General features: G+C 33.8%; 6 protein-coding genes across 10 annotated transcripts; 5 read left to right on the forward strand and 1 right to left on the reverse strand.

The window, feature by feature from the left end:
* Window positions 1-272: 272 nt before the first annotated feature.
* On the reverse strand, window positions 273-3,141 carry LOC130797994 (expansin-like A1). Its single transcript, XM_057660815.1, has 5 exons — window positions 2,789-3,141; window positions 2,553-2,662; window positions 1,285-1,469; window positions 986-1,118; window positions 273-693 (listed from the first exon to the last, which is right to left on the reverse strand). Exons 1-5 carry the CDS (start codon window positions 2,898-2,900, stop codon window positions 454-456), a joined length of 780 nt encoding a protein of 259 aa, XP_057516798.1. The 5' UTR covers window positions 2,901-3,141; the 3' UTR covers window positions 273-453.
* Window positions 3,142-9,527: 6,386 nt separating this feature from the next.
* On the forward strand, window positions 9,528-16,866 carry LOC130798004 (alanine--tRNA ligase, chloroplastic/mitochondrial). Of its 5 annotated transcripts, none has more exons than XM_057660824.1 (13): window positions 9,528-9,831; window positions 10,820-10,945; window positions 11,039-11,247; window positions 11,742-11,920; window positions 12,160-12,238; window positions 12,774-12,908; window positions 13,024-13,173; window positions 13,340-13,450; window positions 13,756-14,670; window positions 15,056-15,328; window positions 15,543-15,752; window positions 15,880-16,037; window positions 16,362-16,866. In XM_057660824.1, exons 1-13 carry the CDS (start codon window positions 9,756-9,758, stop codon window positions 16,696-16,698), a joined length of 2,958 nt encoding a protein of 985 aa, XP_057516807.1. In that variant the 5' UTR covers window positions 9,528-9,755; the 3' UTR covers window positions 16,699-16,866. The 5 variants fall into 5 exon arrangements, with proteins under 5 accessions (XP_057516807.1, XP_057516816.1, XP_057516825.1 ...); XM_057660833.1 differs by having other exon boundaries at window positions 9,576-9,831; window positions 10,820-10,936; XM_057660842.1 differs by having other exon boundaries at window positions 9,817-9,831; window positions 11,032-11,247.
* A 143-nt stretch (window positions 16,867-17,009) lies between these two features.
* On the forward strand, window positions 17,010-18,007 carry LOC130828234 (auxin-responsive protein SAUR68-like). The gene has a single exon (XM_057694089.1). The coding sequence runs from the start codon at window positions 17,561-17,563 to the stop codon at window positions 18,005-18,007; it is 447 nt and encodes a 148-aa protein (XP_057550072.1). The 5' UTR covers window positions 17,010-17,560.
* A 1,075-nt stretch (window positions 18,008-19,082) lies between these two features.
* On the forward strand, window positions 19,083-19,723 carry LOC130798028 (auxin-responsive protein SAUR64-like). The gene has a single exon (XM_057660870.1). It carries the CDS (start codon window positions 19,203-19,205, stop codon window positions 19,608-19,610), a length of 408 nt encoding a protein of 135 aa, XP_057516853.1. The 5' UTR covers window positions 19,083-19,202; the 3' UTR covers window positions 19,611-19,723.
* A 1,445-nt stretch (window positions 19,724-21,168) lies between these two features.
* On the forward strand, window positions 21,169-21,758 carry LOC130798050 (auxin-responsive protein SAUR64-like). Its single transcript, XM_057660906.1, has one exon. It carries the CDS (start codon window positions 21,232-21,234, stop codon window positions 21,637-21,639), a length of 408 nt encoding a protein of 135 aa, XP_057516889.1. The 5' UTR covers window positions 21,169-21,231; the 3' UTR covers window positions 21,640-21,758.
* A 1,359-nt stretch (window positions 21,759-23,117) lies between these two features.
* On the forward strand, window positions 23,118-23,960 carry LOC130798033 (auxin-responsive protein SAUR64-like). The gene has a single exon (XM_057660882.1). It carries the CDS (start codon window positions 23,210-23,212, stop codon window positions 23,615-23,617), a length of 408 nt encoding a protein of 135 aa, XP_057516865.1. The 5' UTR covers window positions 23,118-23,209; the 3' UTR covers window positions 23,618-23,960.
* The last annotated feature ends 501 nt before the right edge of the window (window positions 23,961-24,461 follow it).

A 24,461-nucleotide genomic window follows, 5' to 3' on the forward strand; every position in this document is an offset into this window, starting at 1 on the left:
AGAACCCTTCCTCCTATTATCATATGGTTATGGGATGGTATTCTCCTTGGTTTATGGAATATGTGCCCTTCATGTTTACTCGATAATACACCGGCATTCATATTAAGTCCAGCCTAATTTAACAGGTTCTCCTTAGCCAGAATAAAAAAGGTATATGCTTCGTGTGAATCGAGTGAAAACATTTAGTAGTAGTGGCACATACAAGCAAGATTATACAAGTTTTCATCATATTCACTAGACAGTGAAACAGAGAAACGATAAATGAACACAAATGAGTATAACAAGTATCATGACTTATTTATTTCAAAATAACAAGCGTTACATAAAACTAAAGATCCTTCTTAGGCATTTTTGCTACAATTTTCAGCTCAGGTAACACTTAGTACGCAAAAATGATCTCCATACGCGCACAACATTACTCAGAAGGAGATCAAAGATCGTCGTATGGTTTATCTACCAGGGTTTGCAAGGAGTGCAACCATCTAGAGCAACATTAGTGATTTGCACCTTAGAGTTATATATGACACCAGGCTTCCAGTTCGGGGGCAGGACTGGATTCGTAACGAAGTATTGATTCTTGATGCCTGATTTGATGATAAACCTGAACATTAGGTTTCCGGTTGGAGCCTTGCTTGTGTCCCAAACTGCCCCATAATTTCGGCTCATGGGAATCCAGTTGCTTGGTTTACCAACCTATATTAAGTGAAACAATCCCGCGGTAGATAAAAAGGTTAATGAAACTCATACAACAATACTTTTACAAACCAAGTGGGAAAATTTAGGTTCGAGTCTGCCTAGGTTACAGTCAAGGTTATTTAACTAAAATCCTAGTAATATTTGTGCAACATATTATAGAAAAACAGCAGTCAAAATGGTTCAGTTTGCATACAAAAATGAGTGTTTGACCCATCCTATACTAGTTTTATAGATTTGCCCCTACGTCGATCAGTAATCAGATGAAGTAATTGTAAGCTTTGAAACTTACTGCAGCTACTTCAGCGCCTGAGATAGTGGTTTGACCGCCTTGGTAGAGGATTTTGATTGCCAAATAGTTGGGAGGATGGCTGAACTCTTCCACTCGAAAAGCCAAGTTTTGACCTTTGTAGACACAGGGCACCCTGAAGCATATTTATCATGAATCATATATAAATGATTTATAGCTTAGATAAGGGTTTAATTATCTGTTCATGTCCTGTTAGTTGCCATACTGTTAGCCTATTAGCCGGACTCATAAAGTATGAAGATCACAAATTCTCAAATAAGAACCAAACAAATGATTTTCACCTCTTATATTCGACTTCTGTAATCCCGAGTTGTAAGACTTGTGTGTCCTTTCCAGGTAAGGCCATAGCCCTAAAGGCTCTGCTACTTAGCACAAAATCAGTAGTGTTGGTCTTGTCAGTATGGATATCAGTGACCACAATTGTTGTTCCTGCTCTATTGCAAACAGCAGTGTTCTTGCATCTTATCTGTTCAACACAGCAAATCAGCTCTGTTATTCTAGAACTTGTACCATCAACCAAGGTCAACTTATAATTATTGTACACCAATTTCTTTCACTACCCAAACACAACACAAAATCTTGCATTGTTGAAGTAGTATTGGTCTCTCTTTTCATAAATTGAAGAGATTTTCCAACCTTTATCAATCATGTCTCAACAGCACCCAAAAATGCAATATATAAATATGAATGCTGAGCGATTAATTTGTTATTGGACTTGTATACAATAAGACCCACATAAGAGGAGAGTTGACTACATACAAAACCGATGAAGTTCCACCCTAAAATTAATTGGTATTAGGAGGAGTAGCCCATCAAGTACATATGATAGTCAAATTCTCTCTAATTCTTCAGTGTGGAATCACAAGTGGATTATTTTCCAATACTTCTCACATATGAATTTTTTTTAATTCGGCGGGAAAATTTTTTCGAATCCGCAAGTTGTTTGTTATGGAAGATCACTTTTTTTTTCCGGTTAATTGGAAGTCGTTGGCTCTGATACAATGATAAATTTGTTATTGGGCTTGTACACAATAAGACCAATATAAGAGGAGAGTAAGACTACACACAAGGCCAATGAGAATTCATCCTAAGACCAATTGGTATTAGAAGGAATAGCCCACTAAACATATATAATAGTCAACTTCTTTCTAATTTTTCGATTTGAGATCAAAGTAAATTATTTTCCAACAATAGAATGGCCGCATAGGTGATTCTTGAGTTTTGAGCATGTTTAAGGTGCCCCACCGTACATGCTTTCCAAATTTAAGGGCTTTAATTATTAATCGACAGTATATTACATTACTATTGTTTTAGTTGAGTTACTTGTTTTTAAGCTTTAAAATTTAAAAAAACACTAGGCCTTAAAAATTTATTGTGTATATTTTTGTTCTACCTTCCTTCAGTGTGAATACCAAGGTAGTATGTTAGAATGAACACATTAAGAGTGTAATTAAGTATATAATTTAAACAATTAATTATGTGCAATTAAATCTGAGTGAATTAAGGGTTTAAGCAATTAGAGTAGATCTTAATAAAGTGAAATAAAAACCTGATAGCAAGCACCACAACCAACACCATTCTGAAAAATAGGAGGAAGAGCAGCAGCAACATGTCCAGCATAAAAGTTCAAAGCTAAAGGACCATACCCACAAGCTCCACCTGCATTATTTCACCAAATTTACAGTTACCCACTTCATATTTTGACAATTTATTATCTGGGTATTTATCAATTCATCCAAACATAACACATATAAATCAGTTGGATTACTAAAAGAAGTAAGTTACCGATGAGAGCTTTATCACTACCAAAGAAAGCAGCTTTAGCTAAGACACATTGGTTGCAAGCAGCTGAGGCAGAGGAGAACAAAAGAAAAAAGAGGCAGAGAAAAAGAGCCATTATTATTTATTTTTTTTTATTGTTTTGAGATTTGTTTGAGATAATTGTTTGTTTGTAGGAGACGGTGATGGCTTACTATATATAGAATGGAAGTAAAAGACAAGGGCGAAGATAAAAATCGGGAGATTTGCTGGTAAGCACATTTCAGATACACGGCGACCTTGGCCCACAAAGCAAGTTGTAAACTTATATGTTTCGCTTAGGAAAAAAATAAAAATAAAAACGATAAATCTTACTTTAGCAGTTTCGATGTACTTTGTAACATTGTAAAAATAGCTTTATTTGACATTATTTTTTAATTTATAAGTTAAGATATAGTTAAATAGGATCTGGTTTGATTTGTCTCAATGTAAAGATTATAAATATCAAATTTTTATAATTTTTTATTATACGTGAGTAGAGATATTAAAAATTAAAATAGTGTATTAAACTATGTAAAAAGTTAAATATTACAAATATTTTGAAAAATAGGAAGTACTCCATTTAAAATGCAAAATGATTAGAAAATTAACTCTAGATAGTGTATCAACATAATCCCACTAATTCTAGCAGTTGAATCACCCACTAAAAAACACTTGTAAATTAAGGATTAAAACTAATTTTAACAAATTTATAATAATGTCAAATTGAAACAAATCAATTCCTAATTTTGAAGCACTAATTCTAACACATTGAAATCATATATTTGATGAAAGATAAGATTAATATTTTAATAACATCATTCTTTGCGTAATTTGTATTGAAATTAAAAGGTAATTTAAATTTAGAAAATGAATTTATATCCCTAATTAAAGGTTGTATGTCATTCTCCTAATTTTAACCCATCTAATTTGTTTTAAAGTTTACATATAAATAACATTTTAAAGTTCATATCATCTTATATATTGAGATAAAGGATGATCAAAGTAATATTTGAAGATCGAATAAATCAAATTACCAAAACAATTACATAAAGGCACTTATAAATTTCATCAAAATAGTAAATTTCTTTTGATTTCCTTTTTTTTATCTCATATTATTTATTACATTTTACAAATAACTCTCATAATTTTGATCAAAATGTAATAAATAATATAAAACAGATGAATAACTATTAATTGTTATAGACTTTTTATTGTCTTTGTAAATTGTTACATTTTACATCAAAGTCATCAAATATTGTCTTAATAAGTTTTAGCTTTGATTTTCATCAAACCATTTTTTCCATCATTCTACCTATTATATTAAAAAAAAATTATTGTGAATAATTCAACCTATTTTTAATTACCTGCTAATAATCTCATCTTTTGAAATTTTTTTAATAATCCAACTTTTGCTTTCAGTTTGTTGCTGAAAGACACTTTAGAAAATGACTTGCTATATCAGATTACCTCTTATTTTCTCCTTCTTTATAATAATCCAATCTATTTCCCATTACCTGCCAATAATTTCACCTTTTGAATTTTTTTTTAATAATTTAACCCTTGTTTTCATTTTGTTGCCAATGGACCCTTCATGAAGCTAAATACTCAATTTCGTGTTGCCACTAGTTTATAATAATCCAACATATCTCATCCATACATGTTAAGTCTCTTTTAATTTCTTTAACACATTTTCTCTTCAATTATTATTTAAAAATCCACAATTTTTGAAATACTCAATTTCTCTTTGCCACTGATTAGAAGGGGTATTTTACTTTGAAGGGAAGCGAAAAACTTACGACTATTATTAATTTTTTATAATTATATTGATTATAAAATTTTAACGTGTAAATTACAACTTGATAAAGATAATATATAACGGGTCGGCGAGTACTCGAGTCAATGTATTTTGTGGCCCATGACCCAACTTGGTTAAGGCGGGTCGAGTACCCGACCCGAATTATATTATTTCTAAAAAAATTGACATGCCATTTAAGTTGTAGGTTAGCGGGTCGACGAGTCGAGTTAAGCAGGTCGGATTTTTGAAAACCATTAGTTGAAGGGATATGTATGTAAAGACAATTACTATTTATGCAATGATCAACTTCATAAGCTTGCGAAATAATAGTAATTTCCTTTAGCTTCTTGAAGGGTCTATTGCCAACAAATAGAAAGCAAAGGTTGGATTATTGAACAAAACTTTGAAGGTATGATTATTGACAGGTAATGGGAAATAGATTGGATTACTATAAAGAAGGAAGAAGATGAGAGGGAAACTGGTATAGCAGGTCATCTATTTGAAGGGTCTATTGGCAACAAACTGAAAGTAAAGATTGAATTATTAAAAAGTTTTCAAAAGATGGGATTATTGACTGATAATGGAAAATAGGTTGAATTAATCACAACAATTTTTCCTAAAAAAATGCCCATATAGATGGATAAAGGCAAAAAAATTAAACCGAAAAATTACTTTCAATAATTCAACCTTTTTATGATTTTCCTACAAGAATTTACCAAAAAACTGAAAATTAATATAAAACTGAAGAAAAATTTTGAATTTAAATAAAAAATTTTAAATAATAAAAAAATTAGAAAATATTTTTAATAATTTTTTTGACATTTTATTTTAACTTATCTTTTTTTAAAAATAAAACTTACTATAGCCTATAGCAAGTTATCCGGTTACTAAATTTACTCTGGGAAAATACAACCAAAAATGAAATTATTCATAATTAATAAATAGGTAGCATTATTATAAAAAAATTATAAAAAAATTAGATTATTCTAAATAATTTTTCTCAATCTATCTATCAATCAATGAAGCACAAAACTACAAATGTAGGAGTAAATCTGAAGAGTAATGTCGGTCATTTATGAAGCAAAAAAATATGGCCCAACGTGTTTAACAATATTAAATACTTGTTTTTTATATTTCTTTTTATTTTTTTACTTCGACTCAAATTAACTTTGAATTATTTACCACTAGATAATGTCCGTGCAATACACGACTTTGTTAAATTTCTGACATATTTGTATAAATAAAGAATTTAAAATTTACAGCTTTATGTTTTATCCATCCAAAATATCATAAACTCATTTAATAAATAATTGAATAAAATAAAATAAAATACATGTTTTTGTAATACATTAAATATTGTGATCTAAAAAGTAAAAAATCAATCAATATAAATAATATTAAAGTCATAATTAAAGAGTTGAAAAGTCAAAGATATAAACATTAATCATGATAACAATGACATCATCATTGAATTTTAGAGAGAAAATTTTTATTGAGAAAGTAACACATAAGTAATTTAAAAAGTGATGACATCAGCAGTGTTTTAATAATAGTTATATGTGCGACTGAGCCACGGTCTAGTCACGCGTTTTGTGCGACTCCTTTGCGGTTGGGTCGCGCGCAACTTGGCTTCGAAGAATTATGCACATATACCACTGGTCTCAGTCTTTAGAGACATAGTCTACAACCTATTATATGACTATTGTGGGTTCAACACTGCTAGTGGACAAGACTAGAATTGGGATGCGACCTCACCCTATACTTACTGCGAATGCCGATTATGATGAGATTGCTGGCGTATTTGTATGGCTATTGTGAATAGGGGCAGTGGAGATGAATCATCGTTCATTAAAAGTTGAACATAATGATTTCTATTCACCCATGAAATATGTAGAACTTTATTTACGCCATGCACTCCCGCTGTTCTCCTTAATGGAAGAACTAAACAATTATAGTGGGGATTACCGTCAACAGAACCATAGTACGGAATAGCAATGTTAAGAAACGTTGCTGTAGAGTACAATCCCATTGGTGCTTCCAACTAGTGAATAAATGGTGCTAGTTCCTTGCTATGTGAACCAATTCTGAACATAGCATTATCTAGCGTCTTTGCTGATAGATACACACGTAGGTATTGCTCTCTATTCGTTTGCATTTCCATAAACATTGCACATTGTAAAAGAGGCCATGCCTCCTCGCCTCCCAACTCTGTGATGGCAATAGTTCTGAATTCACAGTTTTCATCACCGATAACATCAATCCAATCAAACAAGTACAGAGAAAAAAATATGCGGAATGTATTTGGGCCATGGAAAGAGTGAAAAATCACGACCTGCTGAACCATCTGTAATAAAAGTAAAATTAGTAACATTCAATTGTAATAAACTAATTTGAATAACAAAAAGGAGAGAGGGGTTCCAGATAAGTTGAGACTAAAGTTAATTCCAACTGACGATTGTGTTGATCGAGCACTAATCTACCACTAGATCTCTTGCGTGATGAAGATCTCGATCCGCGACCCACTAGATCTACTACATGCAAGTCCATCTGTAATAATAATTTAGTTTAATAATTAAAATCTCAAATAAATTAACAATAACAATACAAAATATTAAATAAATAATAATTAGGTAAATATAATATATATAAATTATAAAATAAAATAATTTACTAAAACATATATTAAATAATAATAAAATAAAAAATAATTTAAATAAATAAGAGAAATAAAATTCAAAAAAAGTAAAAATAAAAAAGGGGATGAGTTGCGCGCGACTAGGCAGTGGGTGGGTCTCGTGAAACATACGACTGAACCGTGGTCCAGTCGCGCGTTTCATGTGACCCACCCGCAATGCGGTCGTGCGCGACTGGTGTTCTTCCTTTTTTTATTTTTTATGAAAAAATTCGAATCGATTAAATTTCTTACCGAATCGTATTCATGCTCATTTTGGTTCGCCATTGTGATTTGATTTCAAGTTTTAGCTTGTTTTAGTTTAGAGAGTGTTTTCAGAGAGTTTTTAGAGAGATAGAATTTGAAAATTATACAGAGACAATCTTAAAAATTCATTATATAAAGGATGACGATAAATTAAAAGAGTGGTAAAGTTTAATAATGCCCTTTAATTTTACCCACTAGATATAGGTATATACTCACATTGTAGGTTTTTGAAATACAAAATTGAGTGAAATGTAAAAGAATTCGTAAACTGTTCTAACTAAGTGAATTATTTGGTTGAAATGATAAAAGAGGAGGGATTGTTTAAATGAAGATGAAACTAATGGTTATTTTTAAAGTTGTTATTAGGGTTCATTTGCTACTGAAATATACAATCGTGCAATATAATTTTCAAAATTCAGTATTTTGTGTCAATTATATATCCTTAATTTTTTCTCATAAGTCTTCTGAAATAAAAATTACTTCCTATTGTCATTACCTTATAATTACATTAGAATGACAATATTATTATATAGCTATTAATTCAAAAAATATTTTCATAAAATGATATATCTAAAAAGAGAGCATTATGTTAAGTTTTTAAGGAAAATTTTACAATTAAAAATTTAGAAAAATTCAAATTTGATTTTCCTATAATTATTTATTAAAAATTTACTTAAAATAATATAGATCTATAATATTGTATTATTATCACACTTTTGAAAATTTTACTAAAACAACTTGTAATTGGGGCTTAATTGTCGCAAATAATCTTTAATATGGTAATAATTATTTTTAATTTTGTGTAGATTTTAGATCCTAGTCTTAAAAACAATGAATTATAAACACAAAGCCTATTGGCAAAAGTCCTATAATTATGAAATTTGTCATTTAGCAATCATTTAGTAAATTGTACAATATGATGTTTGAATTAAGGAGTAACGATTGAATCAGGCGCAATAATTTCAATAATATTTTGAATATAAACACGAATCCAAATCTATTTTTTATTTTTAAATTTTGATTTATTAGTGTTCAAAAGATAATATCCAAACCCTAAAAATAAGCACATCAAATTTTTTTTAGGATCATAGACCCACGAGGCCGCCACGACTATCCCTGATATGCGTTGATTAACTAGGGATGGTCATGGGGCGGGTCTGGCCAGACTCGGACCCGGACCCTTTTATTTTTTATGGATTCAGATCCGGATCCGGACCCTTAGGTTCTAAAATTTTCAGACCCGGACCCGGACCCAGACCCAGACCCAGATCCAAACCCTATGAATCTGACGGGTCTAGGGTCCTTAATGGGTCTTATACAAAGCCTCTTTAATTTGTCAAAATTGTACCTTTTGCGAGTTTTTTTGGTATTTTTGTAAGCAACTTATTATCGTATTACAAATACTTGTTCGAGTCCATAAAATTCAAATACAAAATAATTATTAAAACGTAAAAACACATGTCTAAATACATGATTAAAAATCAAATATAAAAGATTAAATGAGAAACATAGTGAATCAAGTGAATGAAAAAAAAATTAGGGACTTAGGATTACTGGATTGAGAATGAGAACTTGAGAAGGCAATCAAGTGAATCAAGTAATTAACTGATCAAGGGCCCAAGGCTTATATTAATAATAAAAAAAATTAATATCAGAATTTAAAAATCAGAAATTCATAATATAAAATTTAAAAGTTAAGGGTCCGGGTTCGGGTCTTTACCTTAGGACCCAAACCCGGACCTGTTAAATATTTTTTGGATCCAAATCCGACCCTGATCCGATGAGTCTCAAAAATTTAGACCAAACCTTTAAAAAAGGGCGGATTCAGAGCGGATCCAACAGGATCATGCACCATAACCATCCCTGTGATTAACGCCTATCGACTTTAGTAAAAAACGTGGAAGCTCATTTCACTTGAGTCGGTTAAACCCATTTTATAAGGTTTTCAAATGAAATTAAAATAAAACCCTAATTAGTTGATTCAAAGATAATGCCTTTAAAAATTCACTAATCACAAAACTTAAAACATGAGGCTTTAGAAGCCTCTCTCAAGTCTCATATTTTGTCTGGAAGAGGGAGTGTCCATGTGGATTACTCCTATTATCCCATGATAATGGAAGCTTATCTTTTCTCTCTCACTCCTCCTTTCAACTGTTAACGATTAACGTCCATTTTTAGGCCATTAACAAATACTAGAGAGAGAAACCAATCAATTAGCAATGGCAACCCATGGACTCCTACTACCCACTTCCAGTTTATTTCGGAGAACAAAACCCAGAATTACAAATTCCCATGGTATTCTTTCATTTTTTTTTTCTTAAAAATTACTGCTTTTTTTTTAATAAGTATAATTTTTGACTAAAATTGGTTTAAGTAAATGGTTAAATTTGTTATTCAATCTTTATATTGTACAAATTGAAGTGCAAAGTTTTATCTTTTATGTTATTTTAGGAATTTTAGGAATTAGGATAGAAAATTGATTCATAAAGTTTTGTGGTGAGAATTTTTATGCCAAAAGTATACATTTTTAGTTTAAGAAACTATTAACCCAATTTGGAAATTTGTCATGTGAGAATCATGGGTTGAAGTAGTGGTTGAAGGGTTTCAATTTTCCATTTTACGCTTGTGACCGGGGTTGGATTCTCACCAAACCCCTCTTGCCAATATTAGATTATTCATACCTGGGAATAAAAAATTTGTCTTTTGATAAATAGTGTTTGCTTTTGCCAGTTTTTCATGTTGTGTTGAATTTCATGATTATAATCTAATAGAAGTAGTAGAATTATAGAATATAATTTGGCTCCTTTTTTGTTTGTTTTTAGTACCCTAAAGATTTTTTTTGGAATTTCTCAACTATATTGATGTAGTTGGTTAAATTGTATCAACATTACCTTGCCCTGAAGTGACTTCCACAATATATTTGGGTAACTTGTGGAATGAAGTATTGATGAATTTCTAATGTCCATGTCAATGGGGCTCAAGTTTTGTATATGTTTGGTTTCAAATTATACTGAGTCATTAAATTGTGTGAAGATGTTTGCTATAAAGGGTCAATTAGAAGTAATCTCTTTGTTATCACTAACAAGGGCAAGGCTGCGAACATTCGATCTTTAAACCATGCCTAGGTGTGAGTCAGTTAAATGGCATTGGAGTAATGAATGTTGATACCCTGGTTATGGTTATGTTTTGTGTTTAAGAATTTCCTACCTATGTATAGGCTGAAGTTATATAGCCTTCATAAATTGCTCATTATAAACTTTGTGGGATTTTCTCATCATGATAGGCTGTAGAAACTATACAAGTTTGATTGTAAGGAGGGTGGTGTTAACACCTTCTAGTACCTTTCCTGGAGGACAATCGAGAGTTGGACAAGTACAAGCTACTCGGATTCTTACCAGATGTGTGTCAGGTTCTTGATTGTATGCTTTACTGTCATAAAAACATGTAATTGTTCTTGAGCTTTCATTAATGAGGACATTATACTCAATTCATCAGTTTTCAGCATCTGCACAGTCTTTGACTGAAGAAATTACGGAGGAGAAGCCTGTTGATGATCCCAACAGTGGGAATTCCATTAGGCGGAGGTTTCTTGAGTTTTTTGCCGCCCGTGGTCATAAGATGCTCCCAAGTTCGTCTCTTGTACCTGATGATCCTACTGTTCTCTTGACAATAGCGGGAATGCTCCAGTTCAAGCCCATATTTTTGGGACAGGTATTTAAAACAGGGTTGCATGAAAGCAATCCATAAGAACAAAATTTTATGCAATAAGCTATGAAACCTGTTTAGCTAACCTGAAGAGAAACAAATGGACCTGAAAGAGCCAAGAGGAGCTTAAGCTTTATCTCATTTAAGCATCTACATGTAACCTTAAAGATAATGTCTTTAGAACGCGAGGCAATACAATATAGGAAATAGGAATAGAGGTTGCCTGAACAAAATATCATTCCTAATTTCCTATACCATCACATACTTTAAATTAAGAGTTGAGGGAGAACATGATATAAAGCTTAGCTCGAAGAATGGACCTTTTGTCAAATTTGAGTGCAAATTCCACCTCTTTTTAAATCCTTAAGATGTTTTAGAACTTAAAGCCCACAAGAGGTTGTTTTGTAGTTTAGCCGCTTTGTTCCAAACATAAAGAGTATAAATATTAACCACTCGAAGAGTGAAATTTTTTCTTAATACTGAGATTTTACAATGGCTAGGTACTTAGACAAGTGCCTCGGGCCACGACTGCTCAAAAGTGCATACGTACAAATGATGTGGAGAATGTTGGTCGGACATCTCGTCATCACACAATGTTTATTATGTGTGGAAATTTCAGTTTTGGAGATTATTTCAAAAAAGAGGCAATTGTGTGGGCATGGGAACTTTCAACCAAAGAGTAAGTCGAACTAACAACATCATAAGTCTATGAGCTGCCTAATAGCTAAAATTGATAGAAATTATCGTTTTGTTATGTTCTCCCATCACAGTAAATTTTTATAAACCTTTGAAATTACGAGTGACACTCATATAAGGAGGAACCTTCGAAGAAGACTTATGGAAATAAATAACTCCCCATTATATAAAACTTGGGATATAAAGAAATTGAAATGATACTATGAAGTCTCTTTCTTTCAGATTTGGCTTACCAGCAGATAAATTGTGGGTTAGTGTTTATGAAGATGATGATGAAGCCTTTGCAATATGGCATGATGAGGTAAGCTAGCCCAATTAACTTCTATATTTTTATATCTTACACATGGCTATTTTCTATCTATTTTATGTTGTTTTCTAGTAACATGTAGCTGCTATGTTTTCCATTTGAGCTGTGTATTGATGAACTCAGCTAGTCTGCCGTTGATTTTCGAACTTGCACCCATCTGCAGTCTAGAATGATAAACTTTTTATTCGTTGTTTACTTTAAAATCGTTTACTTCAAACTCGTTGTTCATCTTTCTCGAGCCGATGGACTTTTTGGCTGCACTCTCCTTTATGGGTATGAGTTGACGCCTTCCTTCCCTCCCCAGATCCTGATCATAGTTCATATGAGTGGGATACATTGAGTATGATGATGATGATGATTACTTCAAACTCGTTGCTGCATCTGTGTTGATTGAGCTGTATCGTGCACTAGTTCTTCAGACCATTGATAAATTTGTGATTTTTCTGTTGACTTTTTAGTGTTTCCTGCACATTTTATTTACTACGTGAAGCTATAACTAAAGTATTATATAAACTTAATATTGGCTCAGATTGGTGTTCCGGTGGAGCGCATAAAGAGAATGGGTGAAGAAGACAACTTTTGGTCCAGTGGAGTGACTGGTCCTTGTGGCCCATGCTCTGAACTTTATTATGATTTTCATCCTGAAAGAGGTTGTCTGGATGTTGTATGTACTCTTAGGTTTATCCTTCATACTCTTTCTGATCACTTTAAACCGTTTTGTTGATGCAAGAAACCACATTTATGATGACTAATTTTGCTTTCCATGCTTGTCAATGAAGGATCTAGGTGACGATACAAGATTCATTGAATTCTACAACCTGGTTTTCATGGAATTTAACAAAACAGAAAATGGAACTCTCGAGCCATTAAAGCAGAAGAATATAGATACTGGTCTTGGTTTAGAAAGGTTGGCTCGTATTCTTCAGAAGGTAAGTGGATACAAAGGCTTTATAAAATAACAAACACTTCTCATGGAAAATGAAAATGATATGGACCCTATTCACGATGAATCTATAGATATTGTACTCTTTGTGCCATCAAATATTGGGAGAGGTTAATTACCATATATGATTTGGAGTCATTTTTTCTTTGCAGGTTCCAAATAATTATGAAACAGACTTAATTTATCCAATAATAGAGAAGGCTTCAGAATTGGCTAATGTTTCCTATGCAGTTAGCGATGATTCGGCAAAGACAAAACTTAAAGTATGTGGTGGATGTATTTGTTTCTTTTGAAAAAACTTAAAGCAATTTTTCCTTTTCAGCTAATTATACTTGTGCTATTTTTTTTATCTGATATTTGATGGCTATGTTACTCGGACTCTTCATATTTCTTCACATACTCGTGCCCGATCGTTGATGCTCGGACATTGGTATGACACTTAGATACTTCATTTAGGCATAAAATTGAATATTTAAATGTATCTGACACTTGGACACGTACCGGTATCCAACATCAGTACCCGAGTCCAAGTAACATAGTCTGATGGTGTTGTTTACTCTTTTTTCAGATTATTGGGGATCATGTTCGTGCGGTTGTTTATCTGATATCTGATGGTGTTATTCCATCAAATATTGGGAGAGGTTATGTGGTACGGCGCCTTATTAGGAGGGCTGTTCGAACAGGAAGATTACTTGGCATAAAAGGTGATGGTAAAGGAAACCCTGAAGGAGCATTTCTGCCTGTTATAGCGCAGAAAGTCATAGAATTGAGCACTGAAATAGATCCAGATGTTAGAGGCCAGGCATCCCGTATTCTCGAGGAGTTAAAAAGAGAAGAACTAAGATTTGTGCAGACATTGGAGAGAGGAGAAAGATTACTCGACCAGATGTTAAAAGAAGCATTATCAAGTGACAGCAGCAATACAACACCTCGTTTATCTGGGAAAGATGCTTTCCTTTTGTATGATACTTACGGATTTCCTGTGGAAATAACCGTAGAGGTAGCACAAGAGCTTGGTGTTGAGGTAGATATGGACGGATTTGATGTCGAGATGGAGAATCAAAGACAGCAGTCTCAGGCTGCTCATAATGCTGTTAAACTTTTGGTTGGAAACGATGCAGACCTAGCGGAAACTATCCCAGAGACAGAATTTCTTGGATATGATAGCCTTTCTGCAAGAGCGGTGGTGGAGGGTTTGATGTTGGATGGAAAGCCGATTAAGCAGGTTACTGAAGGAAATGAAGTAGAAGTCTTGCTAGATAGAACTCCGTTTTATGCCGAGTCAGGTGGTCAAATAGGAGACCACGGATTTCTCTATGTCAGCAATGCCGAAAGTCAAACAAATGGTGTCGTGCAGGTGAAAGATGTTCAGAAAATTTCCGGTAGCATATTTGTTCACAAGGGAATCATAACAGAGGGTGTGTTGGAGGTTGGTCAACTAGTGGAGGCTGCAGTTGATCCCAAACTCAGGCAAAGAGCTAAGGTACAAAGTTCAGCCCTAGTAAAGTTTATTTGATTTATTTATGTAAGATAGATTTTGTTTTGAGTCGTATCAAGGTTAGAAAGCTAGGGGTTGGGTGGTGATAGGAAAAGGAGGAAGACGGGAAGAGAGAGGGATTGGATTCAGAATGGAGTGTGCGACTGTGCGTATTACCAGCTACGTTCACTTTGTTTTTTTCAGCTTACAAATACGAGTTTAAGGATAAGTAGTGCACATTCCGTTTCCTCTGATGCCATTAAGTGGCTCCCATCAAGGCGGTGTTTGAGGGAGTCGGATAAATAAGGCGGTGATCACTTTGTTTTTAAGGATCTTTGTTGTTAGTAAACTTCATTTGGTCTAAATTCAGATTTGGCAATTTTATTTCCAGGCTCATCATACTGCTACTCATTTGTTGCAATCTGCACTCAAAAAAGTTGTAGGGCAGGAAACGTCACAAGCGGGTTCTTTGGTGGCCTTTGACCGTCTAAGGTTTGATTTCAACTTCCATCGGCCGCTTTCAGACAATGAAATTTTTGAAATTGAAGGCCTTATCAATGGGTGGATTGGGGATGCAACCCTTCTTCAAACTAAAGTGATGGCACTAGATGCTGCAAAAAGAGTTGGTGCGATTGCGATGTTTGGAGAAAAATACGGAGAACAGGTCAGATTTTATTCCTTGACGGTTTTTTATCTACTACGAGCAGTCACCTGCTTATTGGCTCTTGCTAATCATGCATGTGACGGTCACCATAACCGTGATCCAGACTGCTACCGCATTTTTGCACAATGTTCCAAACACTTTGAGTATTTCTTTTCAAAGGAAATGACTTTTTTCTATGTATATTGTTCGTTTCCTTGGATTTTATCGTGCCTAGGTACGTGTTGTAGAAGTCCCTGGTGTATCCCTGGAGCTCTGTGGTGGCACTCATGTGAGTAATACATCTGAAATACGGGGCTTCAAAATAATCTCCGAGCAGGCAGTTGCATCTGGCATCCGACGAATCGAAGCTGTAGCAGGCGACGCTTTCATAGAATACATCACTACTAGGGACAATTATATGAAGAATTTGTGTTCTGCCCTCAAAGTATGCAACTCTGGTCTCTGCAAAAGCTTAATATTTTATAATTACCTAATTTTATTTCTTCCAGCATTCTGTTTGTGATCTTCCCTTCACAAAAATTTCCTCATGGTGTCGCCTTTTATTTATTAAGGTTAAGGCAGAAGAGGTAACACCAAGGGTAGAAGCCCTGTTAGAGGAGTTGCGACAGGTGAGAAATGAAGTTTCAGCTGCACGTGCAAAAGCTGCTGTTTATAGAGCATCAGCCATTCTCGAAAAAGTCTTTACTGTCGGGGATGCTAAGAAAATTAGGTACGGTTTCCTTGTAATTGATCTTACCATCTTAAAACAACTCTTTTGGTTCATACTTTGTTATCATAATGTCTAAACCTCTTGTAGTTTCGGATATGACGTGATATCACAAACAGTCGAACACACTTTCTATTTGTTCTATATTATCTTGAATGCTTCGCTTAGTTAAAGGATTATGACCACAATGTGAGAAATTTATGCCATTTTGTAGACATTTTTGAAGAGCATACACAATTTGTCCCGGGCGGGGGGGGTGGGGTTGGGGGGGGTAATTTGAAGGTTATTTTGGTTACGATTTCATGTTTCCGCTTGAATTGAATTCAGGGTAATAGTCGAGTCAATGGATGATACTGATGCTGATTCACTCAAGAGCGCAGCTGAATTTATGGTGAATAATTTAGAAGATCCTGCAGCAGTGATTTTGGGATCATCTCCTGGTGAAGGAAAGGTCAGTTTAGTAGCTGCATTTACGCCAGGAGTTGTTGGGTTGGGTATTCAAGCCGGCAAATTCATTGGACCTATAGCCAAGTTTTGTGGAGGTGGTGGTGGTGGAAGGCCTAATTTTGCTCAAGCTGGTGGAAGGAAACCTGAGAATCTGTCAGCTGCTCTTGAGAAAGCGCGAGATGAAATTATCTTGGCTCTCTCGGAGAAAGCAAGCTAAGGCGGAAGCAACTCGATTGTTAATACTTTTTTGATTATCCGGAAACAAAAAAGGCTTCAATGCTCCTCTTCATTGTTTCCGTCTTGTAGTAGTTTAGTGTATTTCAAATGTGTAAAGCATACTTCACATTCTTTCACAATTATATGGCAGTTATGTGAGATTTGAGCACTTGGATTAGTATCAGAGGGCCTTGTCCTAGACTGGATTTAGGGTCTAATATACGCAGCCATACACTTATAACAACAAAGATGTTTCCGATCATAAACATTCTTTAAAACTATACGTAAATAATAAACACATAATTTGATGAGTCATTTATATATTAATTTAGATATTAACTTGGTACGAAAAAATCTTGAGATATTTTGCTAGCATATTTAGATATTTTAGTACTACCAAGGGTATAGACTATAGAGTACATAATTCCTTCTTAAATGAATGATCTACAAGCAAGGGACTTTACTTGTATTATTACCTTGAATTGTAGCATTCCATTCCATTGTAGACAAGCTAAGGACCATTCCTAGTTTCACACAAATGACATGAATTTATTCATCCACAAATTAAGGTCACGTAGTTTCATTCTTACCTTTGCAGATATCCCTTTCTAACCACAAATTGTTTGTGCAACCATGCTTATACTGTTGTAAGGCATAGGAGACATCGTTGCCCTAATCTAGCACGAAAAAGATGCGCATTCATAGCATATATGACCCTTCAGTATTAAACATATGCTAAGCAAACTTTCTCTCTTGTATGAAATTCACATGTTTTTGCTCCAAAAAATCTGCTCCTTACATGTCCAGTACAAAATGAGTGTCCTTCGATATATTATATATACCTCCTTAAACTGTTCTTCCAAATGTTCATTCCTCAAGCTTCAGTTAACGATTATTTTTCTCTTCCCGCATTGAAAAAAACTTCCAAATACACGGTAATGAGCACTAGGAAGCTGATTAAAAAGGCAAGAAAGTGGCCGAGAAAAGCAGACTCTACATGGCCTAAACGAGTGGCTGATAAAGGTAATTTTGTGGTGTATACAGCTGATGAAAGGCGGTTTATGATTCCGTTATCATACCTGAAGAGCGACGTTTTCAGGGAACTCTTTCGGATGGCAGAAGAAGAGTTTGGGATGCCTAGTGATGGACCGATCACACTGCCTTGTGACTCGGGTTTTATGGAATATGCAATAAATATTATTAGAAACCATACTTTTGTTAATCTGAAAGACACACTCTTTCTCTTCTTAGCTGACTTCCGTTGCTCTTCTTTTGGATTCAATAAAGATCACAGCTTCAAAAAGTTGTAATATGTACTATTAGTCAACTGTATATTCATATATAAATAACATACTCTCCCTATATATATCAAAGGGTATGTATTGAGCAGACTGAAATAGAAAGTGTACCAAAATCCATGTAGTACAGCTTACAAGGTACATAAAATCAGTCCTGCAAGCTATCTTTTTATCTGGGAAACATCATATTATCAATACCACAATATTATGTTAGTCCCAGTTGATTTACAAATAATATCATGTAATCATACTTTCAATTTCACTAATCTGATATCATATACAACATGCCATTACACTGATACTTAGTGGCTCCTGCCCAGAAAAGATTTGAGGTACGCAATTTTACTCTCTAATAATAGAGAATGATTTTGAATGACCCTTATTTACAACCATCATCTGCAACTCCACATAAACACAACAATAACAATAACAATGCCATAGTCTTAACTCTAAAAGATTGGAGTCGGCTATATGAACCAATATATCAGTTCCAAACGCTTTAACCATCGGCTTAAGCTTTTGATTAAATTGGTTCATTGACATGGTATAAGAAGCCAGCATAACAAGAGGTCATAGGTTTGAATTTCAACCACCCTCATTTCACTATCATATAAACTAAGATAAACAAGTTCAAAATATCTTTAATCCTAGATTGGATGATGCAAATACTAGTACACTACTGTACATTAGTTTGTTCATGTAAGAATTCAGATAATACTAGAAATTCTTAGGCAGCTTGTTGCAATAAAAGATATTATTGAACTACATTTATCTGATAAATTAGCTCAATGACTTGACTTCTTGCTTTCCTATTTCCATGTAAATACAAACTTTAATTAAATGCAGATGCTTGTCCTCTTAACTGCATCAGAAAACAGCAAAATAATGCAGATTAGATGTAAATCTATAACCATTCAGCTTACAATAAAATAATCAAACTAAGTGGCTAAGAAAAGGCTTGTATTAATTCTTATGAGACATATTTGGACCACTTGTTTTGGTAGCATCTAAAGGAAAAAAGAACCTTGCCATGTGGGTTTGCTTCCAAATATTGAGAACAAGACATGAGTAATGAATGATATGTCTTTCAGTTTGAAGCTATAAAACTTGCCCAATTTTCCAATTCTTCCAAACCAAAAAACTTATAACTTCTACATTGAATCAAAAAACTCTCTTAATCTCTCATTTCACTCTAAAAACACACAACATGATCAGCACAAACAAGCTTATTAAGATGGCAAGAAAGTGGCGAAAGTTGGCAGCTGCAAGTAAGAAAAGGATCTCTTGGCCAAGATCAGTGGCTAATGAGGGTCACTTTGTTGTCTACACTACTGATGGAAGACGTTTCATGATTCCATTGGCTTATCTGAAGAGTGAAGTTTTCATAGAGTTGTTTAGAATAGCAGAAGAAGAATATGGAGTTACAAGTTCGGGGCCAATTACCTTGCCTTGTGAATCAAAATTCATGGAGTATGTGATTTTTGTGGTTCAAAGATGTGCACCTCAGGATTTGGAACAGGCACTGATGATGTCCTTAACCAGCTGCAGACACTCAGCACTGTTACAAGAACATCAAGAACAAAGTAGTTCACATTTACTTATCTGTAGTTTCTAGAATAAATTTTGATTCTTTTTAGTATACAACATGTACATGGTTTACATTTTTACCTGGAAAGTTAATGATAATAATATGGTAAAGAGATTCAAATCAAACAAGTTTCCATTCTTCTGCACATTTTTTCAGTTCTTTATTTGAGGTTGCAATTGATGTTTGCTATCAAAGGTCAGTGAAAAACATCCTTTAATGCACATTTCACCCACATGAATGATGGATATTCACTACAAAGCAACAATTACATTTTCATAATAGAAAGAGAGTAATATAACCCCTCCTATTAGCTTTACTACACTCGTAAATTTGGTGATGGGATCGGTAATACCTTTTCTCTCATTGTCTCATCCATAAATTCGTTATCTAGCTATCTTATCCACGCACACCTTCCATCAACTTTTTTTTTAAAAATTTTCTCATTCTTTCAATACAACATTAATAAAGGGGGCAACGAATTGTGCAACAAACTAAGAGGGTCAGTAAGGATTAAGGAGTAACATTCAACTACCATGTAGAGAAAGACAGCCATTATTGTTTGGCCTAACTCTGGCCACACATATATTAATTTGAATGTACAAAAATTACATGTATTATCAGTTTGATCTGGCTTGGGCCATCAGTGTCTCATCGCAGTGCAAGAAGGAAAGTTCCCAGAACTAAATTGATACAAACTGAGTATTCAAGTAAGTAGTTTTGGTTTAGTGTCTATTTGGCAGCCATTATTAACAAATTTCATAACTGTAGGCCAAACATGTCGCTTGATAATTGATACAAACTTCATTAGAGCCACATAATAGAATTATTATAACAGTTTAGTGGGATCACTTTGTCTTGGATTTATAATAGAATTTCACCTAATATCTATATCATATTTGGACCTGAGTTTCCTTTGATTCACTGTAATGCAACAGATGACTTTACAATGAAACTATTCCCATTTCAGCTACATCAGATGCACAGTATGAAAGCAGGAAGTGTAGCCATTTAGCTAACCAGCTGTTAAAAGACTAGGACTTTTGTTTCAACTAGATGCCTTGAAAAATCAAAATATGAATGCAATATCCAATGGAGCAACATACTAAAACATACTACCAAGACTTAGACCTGAGCTTTCCATATAAAAACAGCTGGAAATGGCTTGCACAAATGACATTCTATAGCCTGAAGGACTAAATGTCTATCTACTATTTTAGGTACCACAAATTTGTGTACCACAATTTTTTACTGGAAAGCAATACGGTGGATTGCTCATCAGTCTAAGATAGATCAGACGAACGTACATATTACATCTCATGTTTTCTTTAACATATTAGAAAACGAGGATTCTTTTAGGACAATTACATGACATAAATTCTATCTCATGCAGCAATTTCATTAAGTTGTTAAGTTTGGCCTACAAATTCTAACATTTGTGAAAATGGTTACCTTATAAAAATGTACATCAGACAAGGCCACCTGAAATCCTACATGATCTGTCCTCATCTTTAAACTATAAAACTTGCTCATTTCTCCATTCTCAACCAAGCAGTTCCAACTTCCTCAACATAACATTTCAATCTAAGTCTCACCTTCAAGAAAGCAAAAAGAAAAGTTTACATTCTCATTTAGAGATCACTCCTACAAAATGGTCAGTACTAAAAAGCTCATTAAAATGGCGAGAAAGTGGCAAAAACTAGCAGCTGCAAGCAGAAGAAGAATTTCATGGTCAAGAACAATTGCTGCAAAGGGTCACTTTGTAGTTTACACAAGTGATAAAAGACGGTTTATGATTCCTTTGGCTTACCTCAAAAGTGAGATTTTCACGGAGCTCTTTCGAATGGCAGCGGATGAGTTTGGTGTCACAGCTTCAGGGCCAATTATACTTCCTTGTGATTCAACTTTCATGGAGTACGCAATCTCCATGATCCAAAGACATGTAGCTGAGGATTTAGAGACGGCACTGATCATGTCCCTTACCACCTGCAGATATTTTGCATTGTCAAATAACCTTCGAGAACAAAATAATCAACAATTGTTAATATGTAGCTTTTAGAAACTTTCCTAGGTCTTGTATAGATTATAAATAGTATACTTCTTGTGAAATGCCGGAAGAATTTCAAATAAAAAGATCTTGTTCCTTTAACATTACGCCTGTGTTTTTGATTTAACGTTACATCTATGTTTTGGTCCCTTCATGGTGCATGGTACAAACTATAAACTATTGGAGAAAAGGAAAAAAAATGGCACTCATAGTTTATTGTCAAAATTTGAGGAAAATAGATGTCATACAGATTAAGAAGTGTCTCCAATGTTGTTTGTTTATGTTTGCACATCAACATAGGCAGGTAATACGCTTCCCAAATAGTGCAGATCACAAATTTACAAGATGTTTGACAAATTCTCGCAAGCTTGCGGTTAAGCCTTGTAGTATTGTATCCGACCTGACCGAGACCTGATTGACTCAACCTAAATTGATCAGTTGACAAATTTTTACCAGCAATACCTATAACCTACTCAGAACAGACTATATTAAACTAAGCTTCTAACTACGAATTCTGTTATGTTATCATTATTTGAAAGTGCAGCGTGCAGCTTTGCAGAAATTGAGTTTCCTTTAATTCAGCTAGCTCAGTCAGTTCAGCCAGTAGCTACTGTAATGCAACAGATCACACAACTTTGTATAAAACCATTCCCATTACAGCTACATTAGATGGACATATGATGGCAGGAAGTGATTATTATTATTATTATTATTACTATTATTATTATTATTATTATTATTATTATTATTATTATTATTATTATTATGATTTGAATCAAACAAAAACATATCTTTGACGGAAAAAATCATATTTTTTTTGAGAAAAATTGGAGACTTAAAATTGTATATTACACAAAAAAATATAGAACCTTAAATAACAAGTTTTATTTCCACATTATAAGACATAAGTTAAATAACAAGTCGAAATCCAATTGATCCACCATGGTCCTTGCGGATCACCTCAGAAATAAACTTATCATGTTACTTGGATATATTATGCTGAATCCTAATTGTGTGGTTACTGCAAGACTTGTATTAATTATCAAGCAACAAGTTATCCAGTTTGCCTACAAGTTCTGATATCTGTGAAAATGGTTACCTGATATTAACTTACACCTGACAAGGCCACCTGAATACTCACATTTATCTGATAAATTAGCTCAATGACTTGACTTCTTGCTTTCCTATTTCCATGTAAATACAAACTTTAATTAAATGCAGATGCTTGTCCTCTTAACTGCATCAGAAAACAGCAAAATAATGCAGATTAGATGTAAAACTATAACCATTCAACTTACAATAAAATAATCAAACTAAGTGGCTAAGAAAAGGCTTGTTTTAATTCTTATGAGACATATTTGGACCACTTGTTTTTGTAGCATCTAAAGGAAAAAAGAACCTTGCCATGTGGGTTTGCTTCCAAATATTGAGAACAAGACATGAGTAATGAATGATATGTCTTTCAGTTTGAAGCTATAAAACTTGCCCAATTTTCCAACTCTTCCAAACCAAAAACTTATAACTTCTACATTGAATCAAAAAAACTCTCTTAATCTCTCATTTCACTCTAAAAACTCACAACATGATCAGCACAAACAAGCTTATTAAGATGGCAAGAAAGTGGCGAAAGTTGGCAGCCGCGAGTAAGAAAAGGATCTCTTGGCCAAGATCAGTGGCTAATGAGGGTCACTTTGTTGTCTACACTACTGATGGAAGACGGTTCATGATTCCATTGGCTTATCTGAAGAGTGAAGTTTTCATAGAGTTGTTTAGAATAGCAGAAGAAGAATATGGAGTTACAAGTTCGGGGCCAATTACCTTGCCTTGTGATTCAAAATTCATGGAGTATGTGATTTCGGTGGTTCAAAGATGTGCACCTCAGGAATTGGAACAGGCACTGATGATGTCATTAACCAGCTGCAGACACTCAGCACTGTCACAAGAACATCAAGAACAAAGTAGTTCACATTTACTTATCTGTAGTTTCTAGAATAAATTTTGATTCTTTTTAGTATACAACATGTACATGGTTTACATTTTTCCCTGGAAAGTTAATGATAATATAGGAAAGAGATTCAAATTCAAGAGTCTTTCATTCTATAAACACACATTTCCCCTTAGATATATTTATTTTGTTACTTTTAAATGTGAAGTTGCATAGAATAGTTTGTTATCAAGAGTCCATTGAAAAAAACCTTTAGTGCACATTTCACCCATATGAACGATGCAAATTCACTACACAAAGCAACAATTACATTTTTCACAATTAAGAGACTATCATTTTGTTAATAGGATCAACTTTAAACACTTCTAAATTTGGTAATACGATCAGTGATCACCCATCGTTCATCGTCTCATCCATAAACTCATTATCTCTCTATCTCATCAACCGACTTCCATCAACTTGTAGTTTTTTTTTTTTTTTTTTTTTTTTTTTGTCTTTTTATCCTTTCAGTACAACATTAATAAAGCGGAAGGTTCAGAAAACTAACGAGGACATAATGAGTAAAATTCAACTATCATATAGAACCCTACACAGAGAAAGACAACCATAAACTTTAGGCCTAACTATCTGGCCATACCAATATGAGGTGTTCAGTTGGTGTATAAATTTGTATGTACAAAAATTGCATGTATTAATCAGTTTGATCTGGCTTGGGCCATCCGTGTCTCATTGCTGCCGGAAGTCTGAAACTGTTGAAGACGGAAGACACCCAGAAATCAATTTTCTGTACAATGAAGAGCAAATTATTTACCATTTTATCAGTATTCCAATTAAGAATAAATTATCTAACATTTTAGGTGAGATTATGTACAGAATCACAAGACAACGT

The sequence above is a fragment of the Amaranthus tricolor genome, chromosome 1 (genome assembly GCF_026212465.1).
Source record: "Amaranthus tricolor cultivar Red isolate AtriRed21 chromosome 1, ASM2621246v1, whole genome shotgun sequence".
NCBI lineage: Eukaryota > Viridiplantae > Streptophyta > Magnoliopsida > Caryophyllales > Amaranthaceae > Amaranthus > Amaranthus tricolor.

Bases quoted from the DNA above. Each gene is read 5' to 3' on its own strand.
- LOC130797994 (XM_057660815.1), bottom strand. From the start codon at position 2,900: ATGGCTCTTTTTCTCTGCCTCTTTTTTCTTTTGTTCTCCTCTGCCTCA. The intron at 1,470-2,552 runs GTTTTTATTTCA...TGTGTTGAACAG, and splicing joins GTTGTGGTGCTTGCTATCAG to ATAAGATGCAAGAACACTGC. The intron at 1,119-1,284 runs GTGAAAATCATT...AATATGCTTCAG, and splicing joins ACAGAAGTCGAATATAAGAG to GGTGCCCTGTGTCTACAAAG.
- LOC130798004 (XM_057660824.1), top strand. From the start codon at position 9,756: ATGGCAACCCATGGACTCCTACTACCCACTTCCAGTTTATTTCGGAGA. The intron at 9,832-10,819 runs GTATTCTTTCAT...TCATCATGATAG, and splicing joins CAGAATTACAAATTCCCATG to GCTGTAGAAACTATACAAGT. The intron at 16,038-16,361 runs GTACGGTTTCCT...AATTGAATTCAG, and splicing joins GGGGATGCTAAGAAAATTAG to GGTAATAGTCGAGTCAATGG.
- LOC130828234 (XM_057694089.1), top strand. From the start codon at position 17,561: ATGTTCATTCCTCAAGCTTCAGTTAACGATTATTTTTCTCTTCCCGCA.
- LOC130798028 (XM_057660870.1), top strand. From the start codon at position 19,203: ATGATCAGCACAAACAAGCTTATTAAGATGGCAAGAAAGTGGCGAAAG.
- LOC130798050 (XM_057660906.1), top strand. From the start codon at position 21,232: ATGGTCAGTACTAAAAAGCTCATTAAAATGGCGAGAAAGTGGCAAAAA.
- LOC130798033 (XM_057660882.1), top strand. From the start codon at position 23,210: ATGATCAGCACAAACAAGCTTATTAAGATGGCAAGAAAGTGGCGAAAG.